The 15492-nt window shown below is 43.4% G+C and overlaps 1 protein-coding gene across 1 annotated transcript in view; it reads left to right on the top strand.

The window, feature by feature from the left end:
* Glg1 (golgi glycoprotein 1) overlaps nt 1-15492 on the top strand; it is a 114610-nt gene that overhangs the window by 31566 nt on the left and 67552 nt on the right. Inside the window, exons 6-8 of the mRNA XM_065424392.2 lie at nt 6364-6544; nt 10546-10772; nt 14214-14335. Of these exons, the coding sequence (XP_065280464.1) occupies nt 6364-6544; nt 10546-10772; nt 14214-14335 (530 nt within the window). The remainder of the gene's footprint in view (nt 1-6363; nt 6545-10545; nt 10773-14213; nt 14336-15492) is intronic.

Raw genomic sequence — 15492 nt, 5'->3', positions numbered from 1 at the left:
TTCTTGTGCATGCTTTGAGCTTGCTTCTGTTTTTCATTTGCTGATTTTTTTTCGCCTTTAAATAATAATTGGGTAGTTTTCTTTTTTTTTGGTCTCTCTTTTTTTCATGTGTGCGGGTGTGTGTGTGTCATGTACATTTGGTTTTGCAGGATAGTCAGAGCACCCTTTCGTGCCACGTGCTTCAGCACATGCAACCAGGTGGGACGTTGAATCTTTATAGCCTTTAAAATAGTAGCTTGAAAGTGGCAAGGCTAATAGCTAGTAGTGGTTTTACGGTGTGTGTGTTGGTAGGAAAGTGAGAGCGTGGCTGCGTGGTTGAACACGTGCAAAAATGTGTCATACCTTGTCTCTGCTGCATTGATTACTTTTAAAACATTGGTGAGAATTACTTTGCGACATTTTAAGGATTTAGATCCTGTGCGTATTGGTTTTTGCCAGAAGGCACGGGCTCTGCGTTATTATAGTATAATAGTATTTGCATTACATAAAGCCATACAATACATGGCAAGAAAGCTGGGAAAGCAGGCAGTGCCTAGGGGGACCCTCAAAATGGAGAGGGAACAGAGTCAATCGGCACACACTCTGATGTTGGTGCTAGGCTGGAAAAATGGAGACTTTCCAGGAAGAGCTTGTCAAACAGGTTAAAGGGCTCAAAAATGAGCTAAATAGGGAGCGTGATGCATGGAAGGTAGGGGAAAAAAGACTTGAAGCAGCTGAGGAAAAGCTGAACAGGGCCGCCATTTTGAACGACAATGGTCGTGACAATGGAACACAGTCCCCCGACGTGACAAGAGAGGGAGTGCCAGCAAAGTACCTGAAATGCGTGCAACGTGCTGAGGGGTTAGCTGGAAAGAGCAGCACCTACCTTGAGGCCGCCAAGCGAGAAAAGCAGGAGCGCATGGGTCAGTGGCCCTTTTCAAGTCCTAATCACGTGGAAAAGGACAAAGGGAAGCAGGGAGAGGTAGGAGAGAGTGAAATGATGATTATTGCCGGCGACTCAAACCTGGATATGTGCTCAGAAGCAATTGTGGAGAGGGTGAAAGGTGATAAAAGAGTGGCGGTAGGAACATTCCCGGGGCGGACACTGGGTTCTGTCATGGAGCAGGCAAAAGCAAAGCTCGCGGAAAATGCCCACGTGCGCAACCTTGTCATAATAGTAGGTGGGCTAAATTATGTCCTAAACAGCAAAGGGACAGGACTAGCCGAGCGCTTGACGAAGGGGGTGCACGACTTGCGCGAGCTGTCCCCTCAGGTGCAGATTGTGGTGTGCATGGTGCCGGAGGTGCCTGTATGTGACAGTCACGTACAAAGAGCCATAGTGGCTGCTAATGCGGCGATATGGAAAATGAGTCGAGAGAAAGGTTTCGAGGTTGTCCAAGCAAACAGGGAAGTGAGAAGGCATGGTGGTTTTGAACGACGGGATCCACTTCAATTACAGGCTTGTACGAGAAGTGGGCTGGCGACTTGCTGGTCGCGCTGTTGCTTTTTTAGTGTGCCCACGGGCGCTCTGGAGACCAGAGTAGGTAGTAATGAAGAAGGTCCCTTAAGGGAACCTCAGTATAGCATCGCCGTCATAACAGAAAAAGGAAGAAAGCAAGAAAGAGAGCTCGCCATGCAATAGGCTACATAAACATCAGCAACAAAGAAGGTCAAGCGGAAAGTCAGAGAGGCTGAAATAATCTCATGGTTGGCGGCAACGGAAAAGAAAGCTGCCATGAGTAACTACTTAAGAGGAAAAAACGAAATCAGGAAAGAAACGACTTATGATAACTCAAAGGGCAGCTCATTACTTTTCAAAGCGAGATCGGGATGCCTTAGAACGCACACCTATAAAGTGAGATATAAGAAGGAAGAAGAAGTATGTGCTTGCTGCTGTAAAGCTAGGGAAACTATGGAGCATGTTTTATTAGAATGTGAAGACGTCTGCCCAGCGGTCGGTTTAGGCACTACTGGCCTCCTTGAAGCCCTTGGGTTCAGCGAGAGCAGTGGAAAAGTAAACATGTCCGCACTAGGGATTAGTAAGAGGCGATTGGAGGATTGGTGGAAGAAAAGTAGGGAAACGACAAAAAAAGAGAGATGTACAAAAGCACAGTTCGCAATAAGGGATCAGAAAATTTGGTTGTGGGACTTTATAGGTTTTTTTTTCTTTTTTCTTGTTTAACCTAGGTAGGACATTATGCAGTATAATAGCAAGAGCTTGGTGGCGCAACCTACTGCCCTGTTCCAAAGGGGACGCTCATGGCATCCATCCATCTATCCATCCATCCATCCATCCATCCATCCATCCATCCATCCATCCATCCATCCATCCATCCATCCATCCATCCATCCATCCATCCATCCATCCATCCATCCATCCATCCATCCATCCATCCATCCATCCATCCACCCATCTATCCATCCATCCATCCATCCATCCATCCATCCATCCATCCATCCATCCATCCATCCAGAGTGGTGGATTCGCCACTGCAGCTGCTTTTCCCGCGACATCATATAGAAGTTGAATTCTCTGCTACTTGCACTTTGTGCGACTTTCGCAAGCCGGCAAAACCAGCGCAGCAGTGTGCGATAACGAAACTAGTAAAACGCTGAAGCGTGGGAACCGCGGAGTCGAGCAAAAATGAAACCTTTCGGCCGCCTGCATCGTCATCAAGGGTAATTTCAATGAGTTCCTTTTTCAAAAAAATGAAATAGAACTGGATAAGTAGCATTTTATTTCGTCTTATAATACAAGATTGTTTTTTGCCACCAGTGGTTGAGTACTAGTGACAAAATTTAACTGAGGAGTGCATTCGTCATCAGGCAAGTGCTTGAATGTCCCGTAGGAGTCTCTAACCATGTTCTGCATTTACTTCAATTTCAGGGTGTCTAGCAGCTGGGAAAACCGGGAATTCTCGGGGATATTGAATAGTCTGAAAAAACTCAGGGAAAACTACGGGAATTTTGCTTCAATCAGGGAAAATTAGCTGTTATTTTATTGAAAAGGAACGAAGGTTGCCCTACTGCTGGCTGGAGTAAAAGAGAGGAATCGTAACGAATTGTCTTTGACGCCATGCTTTCCGGACATTTTGCTGTGACCGCAGGTCCGAAACGGCATTAATCAAAGCCAAAAGCGCCGTTTTGATCATCTCGCCACCTCAAACCATCGCTCTCACACGCAGATCCGCTGGCAGTCGTAGCCACCGCTGTGGCAACGCGAGACCTAGCTGCTTCGACGTTCCCTATTAAGGCTCTTGCCGTTAGGTGCCATGTTTTTCATTGAAAGGATTCACCATTGTTAGCAGTGGCACCGACTCCGCCTCTGTAATCCTCGCGATTGGCTTCAAAGCTTTGAAAGCATGGTGCGTTGCATAATGCTGGTTCCCGAAAGGCAGCTTCACCTGAACAATGTTATGCGGTGAAGCGTACGTGAAGTAGTGCAGTGAAGCTTAACAAGCGTGGGAAGGGGCAATTGTCACGTGATACAGTGCGGATTCCATAATTATTCACGCGTGCACCCGCCCTCTCCTGTCACAGTACGAGCACAGGTATGCCTAATAAGTGTACTGGCTGGCCTTCAGAGCTTTTTCGGGCGCGCCTGTGAGGATTTGAGCCCTTAAGGGCAGTAAAAGACGCATTCATTTTTTCGGACTTTATCGTGGCCCCTAGGTAGTACGAAAAATTGGACGTTGACTGTACAACTGACCAAGAGGATGCTTGAAATGGTCCATGGAGCGAACGCGCGGCGGGACGAGGACAAGAACAGAAATGACTGTCGCATTGAGAAATGATAGGGAAAGTAACTATGCCGCCTCTTTGAAGGAGATTAAGCTCAAAAAGCAAAGTGTCCTGACGCAAAGATGCAGGTGACCCTCATCCAAACTAAAATAAACTCTTGAAAGCAGTGAAGCACAAAACGAAAACATTGTGTGTGGGCTAAGAGTATGTGAGGACAGTTGAGGTTGACTTTCCAACTACTGAGAAAATCTCACTTGTGACAAAATTCGGGCCTAATACCAATGATATTGCTATCACTTAGTAGAAGTAGCTCATTTTCAAAAATAGTATTTGCTTCTGTATGGATCTCTTTTTTTTTGTATTTGAAAATGTTCTCAATGGTGACTCGATTCACAATGGGCTTGATCATTTCTCTTTTTTGAAGGTATTTTATTTGCTGTGTATTTTACTATCCCCTACCTTCATTTTTCTATTTTGAATAAAATTAGCACTACTCCTTACTATTCAAACTGGATTATTAAGCTTTTTTTTTTTTTTGTAAGTGCTTACTTGAAAATGACAGCATCGGACGGTGCTGTGCTGCTCAGGGAAAACCTGGAAAATTCGGGGATTATGAAAATATCAGCTTGGTAGACACGCTGAATTTCTTGATTATTAAGGCTCTGTTTGCAATAATATTGACACCTTAGAGATTCTTGAGCACCAATCTGTCACTTTAGCTTGACTTCGTATTTGCCTTTGGTGTCCCTTTACGCCTTTCAGTGTGAGTGACGGAAATGTACGGCGCCGGGAACCATTCCAAATTGGTCGATGTCGTATATTTGCGGTACGTTTAAAAAGCGCGCCAATTTCCTAACTTTTTCTTGCCTGCTGTCTGCTGCCACTATGTGGGAATACAGGGAATTTTCTTCTCGCGCCTCTTTCTCTCTGCTTTCGTTGCATGATTTGTTTGCTCCGGCGTGTCTACTACCGCTCGCACATTTGTGTGCGTGCGGGTGCACGGCGGTTAGTTTGGGTTTTGTTCCATGGGTGGTTTTGGCTTCCTGCGCTCGCAAAACTGATGGCTATCTCTTTACTAATTGCTCAAAGGGTGACTGCCTGTTACTCGCACGTTTTTCGCTCACATGGGTGCGCATACGAAGGATGCTGCCGTACATGCATTTACTTTTTTGGCGATGTGCTAAGTGCCTCTGGTTGGCGGTAAGATGAAGGATTAGCAGAAGTTTGTCACATCTTTTGCTTTTCTGACGGGTGCACAACCACACGGTTTTCTTGAGTGTGCTCACCTAAGCAGTTCGATTACACTATGAACGTAAATATTAGTGTAAGAGGAGGAACATTTGAGATTTGTGAAATATTCTCGTGTGTGCATTGTTCTAAGCCTTCCAACTATGCATATAACAATGCATCGATTTTCAATTCTTACAAGTTCATTTACTGTCTTTATTGTTGTCATTCATGAATAAACAGTACATATATACCAATGCAAAATATTTTTTTCTCACTTTGCGGTCACCCTAGAAAAATTATGGCAATATTTTTTCGAAATAGGGCTCTCTGAAGAAATTAAATCTGCAATAAAAAAATCGACCCTGGGTGGTCACACACGGTAAAAAAAACTGACACTGAAAGAGTTAAGGAGCATGTGTATATGCCAGCAAATCAACTCATCTGAATTTCCCTCTCCCTAAATATTTTTGCTCTATATGTCCCCAAGCTTCGCCTTGGTCAGGCACTGCTATGAAATGAAACTGGAGTGGGGACAGTTGTTTGTTAGGTACAAATGATGCAGCTCTCAGTAAAAGAATTAGTTCCAGTCCACTTCTTGTGGTGCACTTTGTAAACTGTGTACGAGAAGGCTCTCTGGATGCTATATAATGTCAGGTAATCGCCTTCTAATCACTTTTCAATGTTGCCCGTATGTACTGTGCCTATGCTGTTGTATTTTTCACCCCCACACATGCAGATCTTGGCTATTTGTGCAAGTGGTCCGTGGCCCCAGTGTGCTACTGTGATCTATGAGAGAACTATTTCTTGAAGCACAGAGAGGGCTGAGGGTGCGAGCAGCGCTCATTTATTGGAGGAGATCTTGTGTTTTTGACTTGTAACTGGCTATAGTAACTGATTAATGGAGTACTTCCATAATGTGTGCACAGAGGAAAGATGCCACAGTGGCTGTGCATAAAATCTGTGTGGGAGCTGAAAGCAATTGCTTTGTTGCATAGCATTATATATAAATGTAATAGCCTACATTATAAATAAGCTGTTTGCAGGACGGGCACAAACTATAAAAAAGACATAATAGTATCGACCAGATAGGTTGATTGCTCAGCACAACAGTAAAATATCTGTTTTCATTTGTGCTCAACCTGCGCTTTCTTTCTTCACTTATTGCCTATGCCCCTACCAGCCCTTTTGCTCGCCATCTTGTGATAGTCGAATTTTTAAGAAAATAACAGGGGGTATAGGTAATCGTGGCCCGTGAAAAAAAAAAAGGAGTCACTCAGGCCTTATGTTGCTCCATCAAGCATTAAAAGGGAACACTACCAAAATGATGGACTATGTGTTTCTTTTCTTTTTGCTGAGCACAGTAAGCACCCTTCTGTTCTTTCATCATCTATGTGTTATGTGTGGTACATGCAGTGCCGTGAGAAGCTGGCGCAGAGGGAGCAGCTGACGATGCAGGACTTCCGGGTGAGCCAAGGTCTGAGTGGAGCATGCCTGCAAGACATCCGCATGTATCGCTGTCGTGAAAAGACCTCAAATCGCCGGGAGTTCCGCTTGGCCCAGATCCTCCTTTGCCTTGAGAATGCAATGCACAAAGGTAAATGTAAAGATCAATGATGACCAAGAATCAAGCTCCTAGCACCTACGTCACATAATTACTTGACTATGTAGGAAAGCCACTTACTATGCCCAGCTTAAAGGGACCGCTAATGAGGGACACTAAATCAGTTTCGACCAATAAAGTATTGCTTCAAAACTCTATCTTTTTTTAATTTTAGGTTAAGAGTTAATCACTACAGTAGAAAATGAAGGAGAAACTTCCAATTTTTAAATGCATGGTAAAACCTCAATGCCAATATATCAATGGTATGTCGTGGATTTCAGTGTATTTTCTCATATTTAAGCTGTTGTGGCATAGTAAAAGTACTGGAAATTTGCTGAATTCAGTCTTTGCCTTGTTTGCAGTAGAATGTGTACAATCTTTACTGATAAAAATTAACTGGGCTTGAGGAGCTGCTGTCAAAATTCAGGATGTCACGGTGAGCTATGGTGGGAACTATGAAGTGCTGCTGCCACCCATTTTTCATTTTTGTCATTTCTGGCTTATGAAGCCTCCTCCCATGGCAAGAGTGGCTTTTTTGTTATTGTAGATGTGTAATTTACTAATAGTGCTCAACCTATTTGTCTCTATACGTAAAATGTTTTCAAACACTTCTAGTTGTACTAAAAAATTCGCTGTGAAATGAATGTGAACAAGAGCCTGCTCTTGGACCAGTTATGAGTTCTTTTGCAGCTTATGAAGAATTCTTGCCTGAGTAGTAGTGACAAGAACCCCTACGTCTTTCCTTAGGTCACTGGTGCCCACTTATGAGGCTTAATTGCCTGGGCAGCTGCTTTTGAACTTCTCAGTGGCGTTCCAACTGGTTTCATTGGCAATCCTCAAAATTGACTTTGTGAGGAAACATTAAATTTATGCCAGCAATTTAGCAGGCAAGGTCAACATCTTACTCAAGGACTGCTGAAAAATGAAACCAAGTAGACCTTTTGAAAATGGTGTTTACATCAATCTTAGCCTACTGTTGTGCACTCGCAATGTTTTACCTTTGCGCCTTCCTCTTCATCTCAAGAATGGCTAATCTCAGTTGTCACTGTTGTCCTTGCTTTCTGAAATTATGTACGCCACAATGTCTGGACCCTCAATTGAAAATAGATGAAGAAGTGCCTCTTATCTTAATGACGCTATCTGATGCCTGCCTCCTTTCTCGAATTTTTGTAAAGTTTACAAATTCTGTTCTTGGAAAAAGTTAAAAAGCGTTAAAAGATGGCGCAAGGCAAGATTACAAGAAATACATACAGAAAATGAATTGTGATGGTACCTGTGCCACCCTTGGCCTGTTGTTGCAGTGCAAAATGCCACATGCCAGAGGGGTACTTGCTTCTAGCATTAAGGTTTGTTAAGACGAGTTCCTAAAGTAGCCCAAATCAGCAAGAGCAAAGCTGCTGAAAAAGTAACTGTGATCTAAAAACAATGTGCAGCTTGTCTTTCTCTGCTGCTCCAACTTTGCTCCTTTTTGTATGCTGCATCTAAACAGTCGCGGGATCGAATCTAGGCCACGGCGGCCGCATTTAGATGGGGGCGAAATGCGAAAACACCCGTGTACTTAGATTTAGGTGCACATTAAAGAACCCCAGGTGGTCGAAATTTTCGGAGTCCCCCACTACGGCGTGCCTCATAATCAGAAAGTGGTTTTGGCACGTAAAACCCCATAATTAATTAAAGTTAAACAATCGGTTATAAACTGCATATGTATCCCACAAAAGGCGTATGCTCTAGGTAAACTTTTCTAAAATCCATGTTATTTTCCCATTTCACCGTGGCCATACTTCTTTAGTGTCACAAATGAACTTGGCAAGGGCGATGCAGAGTTTCTAGCTTATAGGAGGGTTGACCAATGGCTGAGACAGTAAAGATTCTAAACTCACTCAAGACCATTCCCAGCATTTCCTGATGCCTGTGGAAAAATGTTGCATACTTGCAATGTACACAATGCATTTAGGGTCGCTCTTGGCTAGCAACAAACACATTTTGTTTGCCTTTTGTGGAATACTTAGATTGAAAAAAAATCTTGCAGCTACAAAGTTTAGAAACTCTTCTAATGGAAATCGGAGGTACAATGTCAGCACTAATGCTAGAGCGCTACGCCTGCGTACCCTTGGCAAAAGGTTGTCTGTTACGCTGCAGTGAAGTTGGTGGAGTCGCACTTGGAGAGCGTGAAAGGAGAGATATAGATAAAGGGGGCGAGCAGAGGGAGAGAGAGAAGGATGATGCTATTTTTCAAAGTTTGTAGGGGTTTACTGAACAGGGTTGACTGATCCTATGGCAATGGTTTCTGTACCACAAGACCACCACTTCCGATCTGCATGATGTAACAATGAGTTCTGCTTAGAGTGCAAAGCCACACTGTACTTGTGCACTTGGAATTGATTGCATTAAAATATGATGTAATTCCTAATTTGTTGAAGAATTTAAGGTTCATAAACCATATTTAATAGTTTTCCAGCTGTCCATTTAAAAAGAGAACGAGATATCTTCTGTCAGTGCTCCTATAAGTTTCTTTTCTGCACTTTACAAATTGGTTCTTTGATACAGTTCTCGACATTTTTTTTTTAAGGGTGTCAGAAAAGTACGCTTTGCTACCTGCTTATTGTCATGTTTCACACATACAGCTGTGGGTGGTCTCAGCTAAAAATCTTTAGTCTGCAATCATGCATTAAGTTTGAACTATGGCATTTGGGCTATGTTACCACACTGATCTGCAAGAATCTTTAGCCTCAATATTAGCAAGCTACTAGTACTAAACACTGAGGCGAAGCTACTAGTAGTAAACACTGAGGCAAAAAGTAATTGAAGCCGAAGAACATAGATAAGCTGAACATGGCACACACAGGGCTTGGGAGCTCAATCTCCACTAGTGGCGGGTCACTTTATCATTCATGCATATTTTCATTCACTCTTGTTTTATTGCAATAGCAATTATATGGACATTCCAAGCGCATTACTGCTGTTAGCGTAGCTGTGAGGTTCTGTATAAAGTCTTAGGGTTACAAAATCGTTGCTGTGTGCTGTATGTGCGAGTGAAAGCGTGTGAGGGTGAGTTGCTGATCGTGGCTCAATCTCACACTCGAAAAGGAGAAAAATGAGAGGAAGTGCGCCGTCTTCCGTCGCATGCAAGGCTCCAGGAGGAGGATAGGGAGGGGGGGGGGGAGGGGCGTGTTCTACTCTGGGTGGCCTGGGCGGGCACGCGCGGTCGTCTGGGCCGCTGTATCTTGAAAACCATCTGTGACGGGGACAAGGTACGAGGTCTGACGTGGGCGCATTCTACTGCGCCCACATCAGACCAGCAGCTTTCAGATACAGCAGCCTGCCTGGGCTGCTGTATCTTGAAAGCCATCTGTGACTAGGATAGAGTCCACCATGCACTGTGTTTTCGCAGCTCACTGTTGCTGCTACACTTCCTCACTCCAGCATTTTGACAGCGAGTTTCCGTGGCGATTGAGCAAGATGTGTTCACGTTTGCTTGTGCGAGCATGGCACCATGCTTGTTAATTTAGTTATGCCAATGTTTACAAGTTTGTACGGCCGATAAAACTACTGTACTTACTTTATATAGCTGTCCACTAATTTGCTATCGCAATTGATGCTTCACCTTTTGGGGGAAACTGCGACTTCTTAAACTCGAATTGCCAACATCAAAGCAGTTTTCCTTCTGCAAATCAAAATCAGTCTTCCTCTATGCTTTCATTGGTGAAAGTGAGCCTTCCTTTTAGTAATGGCTTGTTTGTGCGTTAGTTGATTTTGGGTCATGGTGAACGCCTTGCAGTACGAAAAGATGCGGGATTAAACAAGAAGGCAACACACACAAGGTGCTAATTAGGTTTGGCTAGGTTTGATTAGGTTAGGCTGTTTGCTAAGCAAGCCCTGTACTTTCCTTGATTTTCACGACCATGCTGTGCTGCCTGGTGTTATTTCTGCAGTGTGCAATTATGTATAGCATTATTTTTTCTATGTGGTAACATTGCCTTGTCTTTGATTCTTAGACTACCCAGTGGGAGCTGAATGCCAACAGGAAATGTTGGAGCACCGTCGCTTCCTTCTTGAGAACTACCAACTCACACCAGACTTGGCATCATCATGTGAGCAGGATATTGCAACCTTCTGCCGGCGGCGTCTTGAGCCCAATGGCAAAACCCTGCACTGCCTAATGAGGCACGCCAGACCTTCAGCCCAAGGCAACCAGCGTCTCTCAGACCAGTGCCGTCGACAGGTCAGCACGTTTTTTGGCATACTAAGTTTAGCTTCATACCTGATACCCAAGTGCTGTATAGTATTTCAAGTTCACTACTTGGCAATGTGAAGTAGTCACAATGCTCTAAAGTCGAAGTGAACAAGGTGGCATTACGGTGTAGGAGCTCCTTCTTTAACATGCACCAGCCCTACATAAAATAGTAGCAGCCTCCAGCCACAAAATTGAAAGTGAGCTGACACTTCTGCTTCTGTACATGTAATACCACTATCATTGTCACATAGGAAAAATAAATGTCATTACTTGAATTATATTTGCATGTAATGTCGATAGTTGGGGGCTCCCACAAGCAGATACCTAATGATATATGAAAATGACATACCTAAATGAATGATTTCGGAGGACTCATTTGTATGTACTGCAGTCAAACCTCCTTGTAATGAAACTGGATAAACGAAGTAAGTGGAATTCCTTTTGAAACCCTCATAGGGATTCGTAGTGCAGTACATGCAATAATGGGTATAATGAAGTACAGTCGACGACTGATAATTTGGACTCCACGGGGGACGTAAATAAGTCCGAACTATCGGATATCCGAAAAAAACAATAAAAAAAGGATTATTTTACTTATGTTTTAAGGCCCCTGTGAAAGGAAGAAGTGGTCGATTCATTGCTCCATGCGCTTCCTCTTACGTGCAACCAAGTCCACCTGTATTTCTGCCAGTTTTGTGTTGTCTCTGTACGTCAATGCAACGACTGCAAAAGCTTGAGTCAGATTCGCATGTGAAAGCTCCGGAGCACACAACACATCATTATCACCCTAGTTGAGTCACAGTTTGATGGTGGAAGAGCTTGCTCAATTGTTTCGTCATCGTTCAGTTAGGCACACGATGACACCACACTGTCAAAGTCTGCAACGTCTTCATACCTATTAGATATGGTGGAAGGAATGGATGCACTGCAGCCTAGCAGGTCATCATTGATGTCCACATTTGAGCTCGTTGTGGTAGGTGGCAGTTCAGGCTCATCAGTTGTGGAGCCAGGCTCATTCAGACTGCGCGGGCACCATTGATGCCATTTGATGCGGCCTGTCGACACGTTCATGAGAAAGACTTCTCGGAGCCAGCAGAGCTATGTTTGGAATGCAAAATAAACAAATAAGCACAGAATGGCGGAACGCTGTCCGAAAGGCCAGAATGACGAGAGCAGACCATGCGCAGGGTTGCTGGAATACGATGTTATGATTCTGATATTGATGCGACCTTTAATTTAGGCAAAGCCTCCAAGATTGCCATTTGCAGTTAAATCTTTGAGGCGCAGTCTGTGACCAAGGCATGACCTCGGATATTACTGTCTAACGTGTAACCTTAGAGGCCATACTTGATGCCTCATATCTCTGAGGCCATACCTGATGTCTCGTCGAGGTTGCCAGAGGAGATAATGGCGGCAGAGTTGGCGTATACTACAGCCATGGACAGAGTCCGGATAATCAAATGTAGAGCTGGTGGCCGTTCGAAATATCGGTCATGTTTACACATTAAGTCTATGGGGCCATTGGTGGTGCTGCGGCACTGAGCATGCCCGGATTATCGGTGTCCGATTTATTGGTCAGCGACTGTAATTCCGGTCCCTATTCAACTTCTTTATAACAAGGTATTACTATATTTAGTAGGGGTGTGTGAATATAAAATTTTCAATTCCGAAGTGAATTGGAATAATGAAAACCAAGCACCAATTGAATCGAATATTTTTCGAATATGAATACTATTGGTCTTGCAGAAATGAATTTTTTTCACCAACCAGATGTACGATTAAAAAAGTTTACTGCATAGCGAATTACTAAAAATTATGCTTTGTGGTCAACAAAATTCTCAAGTACAAAACTTGCTTGACGGTATCATAACTTCAGTTAATTAATATTTTGTTCTGAAGGAAGGATAGCTGCTCGACATGTTCGGGAAGTAGCGACACTCTCCTGCATGTCACAATTACTTCAAGCAGAAAAGAACTGCTCACGGGACACATTAGAATCTCATTTTGGCAAGTATCTCTTTGCAAACTGAGCCGACAGTGGGCACCATGCTTACACCGCCACACACATAGATCTTTTTTTTTTTTTCTGGCCCAAAATTTTCTCATTGACATATCTTTCAACCTATGCTCATGGCAGTGAAAATTGCTGCCACAAGTAAGCGAAAAAATTGCTGCTGGTTGATGAGCTTATCAAAGTATATTTTAAAAGTGCTGAAGTGGAGGGAGCCTCTTCAGATGTTTTCATTGTTGAGGGCATATCTGAGTTACTTGGTGAAGAAAATTTCCTTGCTTCTAAAGCCAAGTTTTTAATCCAGTTTGCCATAGCAGCATCCTTGTAGTACTCAAGTACTTTAGAACAAGGGTCTAAAAACATTGCCAAGCTTGCTACCTTGGTCAAATTTGTAGTTTGGAAACCGTGCTTTCAGGCACTTAGCCAGATTAGTAGCGGACACAGAGGTTTCCACCTGGCGGCTGGTGAAGAGGCATGAAGAGGCAGCAGTGTAGGTACTTGAGCTGATAAGGGTACTACTGATAAGGGTGCTACTTGCTCAAAGCAACTGTGCTTTTCATCTTGCCTGTGACTGCATTTTATAACTTTCCTCAAGCCCCAAGACTTCTGCCATGTTCCTGATTGGCAGTTTATTGGATATGTATCTAGTAAATACTTTGTGTAGCGCAATACAACGGACACAAGGAAGGTGACAGGACAAGGACAAGGCGCCTTGTCCTGTTGCCTTTCTTGTGTCCGTTGTATTGTGCTATACAAAGCATTTATGGATCCGCACCAACTAGCCCGCCAATGCATTGTGCTGAGATATGTATCTAGCCTTGTTTTGGTGACTTGGTATCGATAACCATCTCTAGATAATTACCTAAGCGTAATAGAAAATCTTGATTGATCATCACCTGCCGTGGCAGTGTAGTGGCTTTGGCATTGCGGGGCTAAGCCCGAGGACGCGGGATCTAATCCCGGCCACAATGGCGTCATTTCGATGAAGGTGAAATACAAAAATGCCTGTGTGCTGTGCATTGGGTGTAGGTTAAAGAACCCCACATGGTCAAAATTAGTCTGGAGTCCCGTACTATGGCGTGCCTCATAATCATGTCCTAGTTTTTGACATGTAAAACACCAGTATTTAATTAATTGATCATCATAATTTTCTGAAAGCAAGTTTACTGAAAAGACTCATAATCAGAAATGCTTTATACCTACACTGTGACCTTGTGTATTTTTATCAACACATTGCATCTGTTATTATTGCCTTGAAACCAATGTCATTTGATGAATTTTATGTAATTAGCTACAACTCACTTGATTTTGCTGTTATAAAATGTGTGCTGTAACTATGGCTTCTTACTGTTTATGCTGAAGTTTTGTGAAAAATGTGAGCACATCCTTTGTTGTGGTTAACACATTTGTGAAATAAGGTGGAGCACGTGCTGAAGGTTTCTGGTGCTGGAGAAGATTGGCGAGTGGACCCTGTTCTCCAAGAAGCCTGCCAATCCACTGCTTCCCACCTCTGTCAGGATGTCAAGCCAGGGCGGGGAAGGTATTAGCCTAGTCTTCTTTCATGACTGTTACAGCGTTTTCTTAGTGGCATCTAGATTGTGCAGCTGTTGTATGCTATAAAGTAATGCTATATATATAGCTGAATAAATTTATCCACTCTGGTATTTTGCAGAGCACTAGAGGAAGCCAAATTCTTTTGTAGCCTAAGTATGCACCCTGAAATTAAGTGAGGATCTGTGGTAGTTGCACGTGCATGTGAAGATTCCTCATTTTGTTTTTGTGATTCATTCAATTGCTGTGGAGAATTTTTTTTTTTTTTCACAGCTCCTGAGATGCACAATACTCTGTTGTCAGTAATATATAATACAGAAACGTGTGCCAAAGGCATTTTTGTATTCTTTAAGCTTGTACATAACCACTTTGCTAGCCATCATTAATATTTTCTTGATGAGAGATAAACTGCAGTGAGCTTTATGAATGTTTTTCATGGGAGACAGTGTACAGTCAAATCTTGACATAATGAATCACGCGGGACTGCCTAAATTAATTCGTTATTTTGAACTATCGTTGTAATGAAAAGCGTGCGGTTATAAGCCAGTGGACAAACCTAGGAATGAGAATGACGTACCTTGGCAGTAGACGCATGTACAGACAAGCATACTCTCAAATAAAAATGTTTCACTCATATCAAATCTGCTTTATTTGAAGAAATCAGTGATTTTCTTCTGGCGCGTGCAGCACGCACGACCGATTAGGAATGCGTCTACATCTTCCACATTGCTCAGTACCTCATTGGGTACGTCATTGCAACGAGTGATGAAAGTGCGAACTTTGTTCATGTGCACTAAAACATCAATTTTCGACACATTCTCATCTTCTGTGTTGGGTGACCCACAGTCGTCTTTCGGATTGTCATCGTCACTGGAGACATTGCGAATGCAGTTAACAATCTCTTCGGTTGTCAGGTCCGCCGCCATTAGTGCTGCGCTGTCGCTCTCCATGTAGTCGTTGAAGGAAGAGATGGTGGGCTGCAGTTCCGCAACCTTGGTCCACAAGTCTCCTGGGTTGTTGTTGGTCACCTGCGGTTCATCTTCAAGCTGCACAGCACATTGACGAGCCCTGCTTTTTTGCCAGCAGTTGTTTATGGTGGACACCTTGAAGTTCCACCAAGCTCCTGTGAGCATTTCCGCTGCCTGA

Source organism: Dermacentor albipictus, chromosome 1 (genome assembly GCF_038994185.2).
Source record: "Dermacentor albipictus isolate Rhodes 1998 colony chromosome 1, USDA_Dalb.pri_finalv2, whole genome shotgun sequence".
NCBI lineage: Eukaryota > Metazoa > Arthropoda > Arachnida > Ixodida > Ixodidae > Dermacentor > Dermacentor albipictus.
The sequence above is the reverse complement of the archived record's forward strand: the minus strand, read 5'-3'. Positions and strand labels throughout refer to the sequence as shown.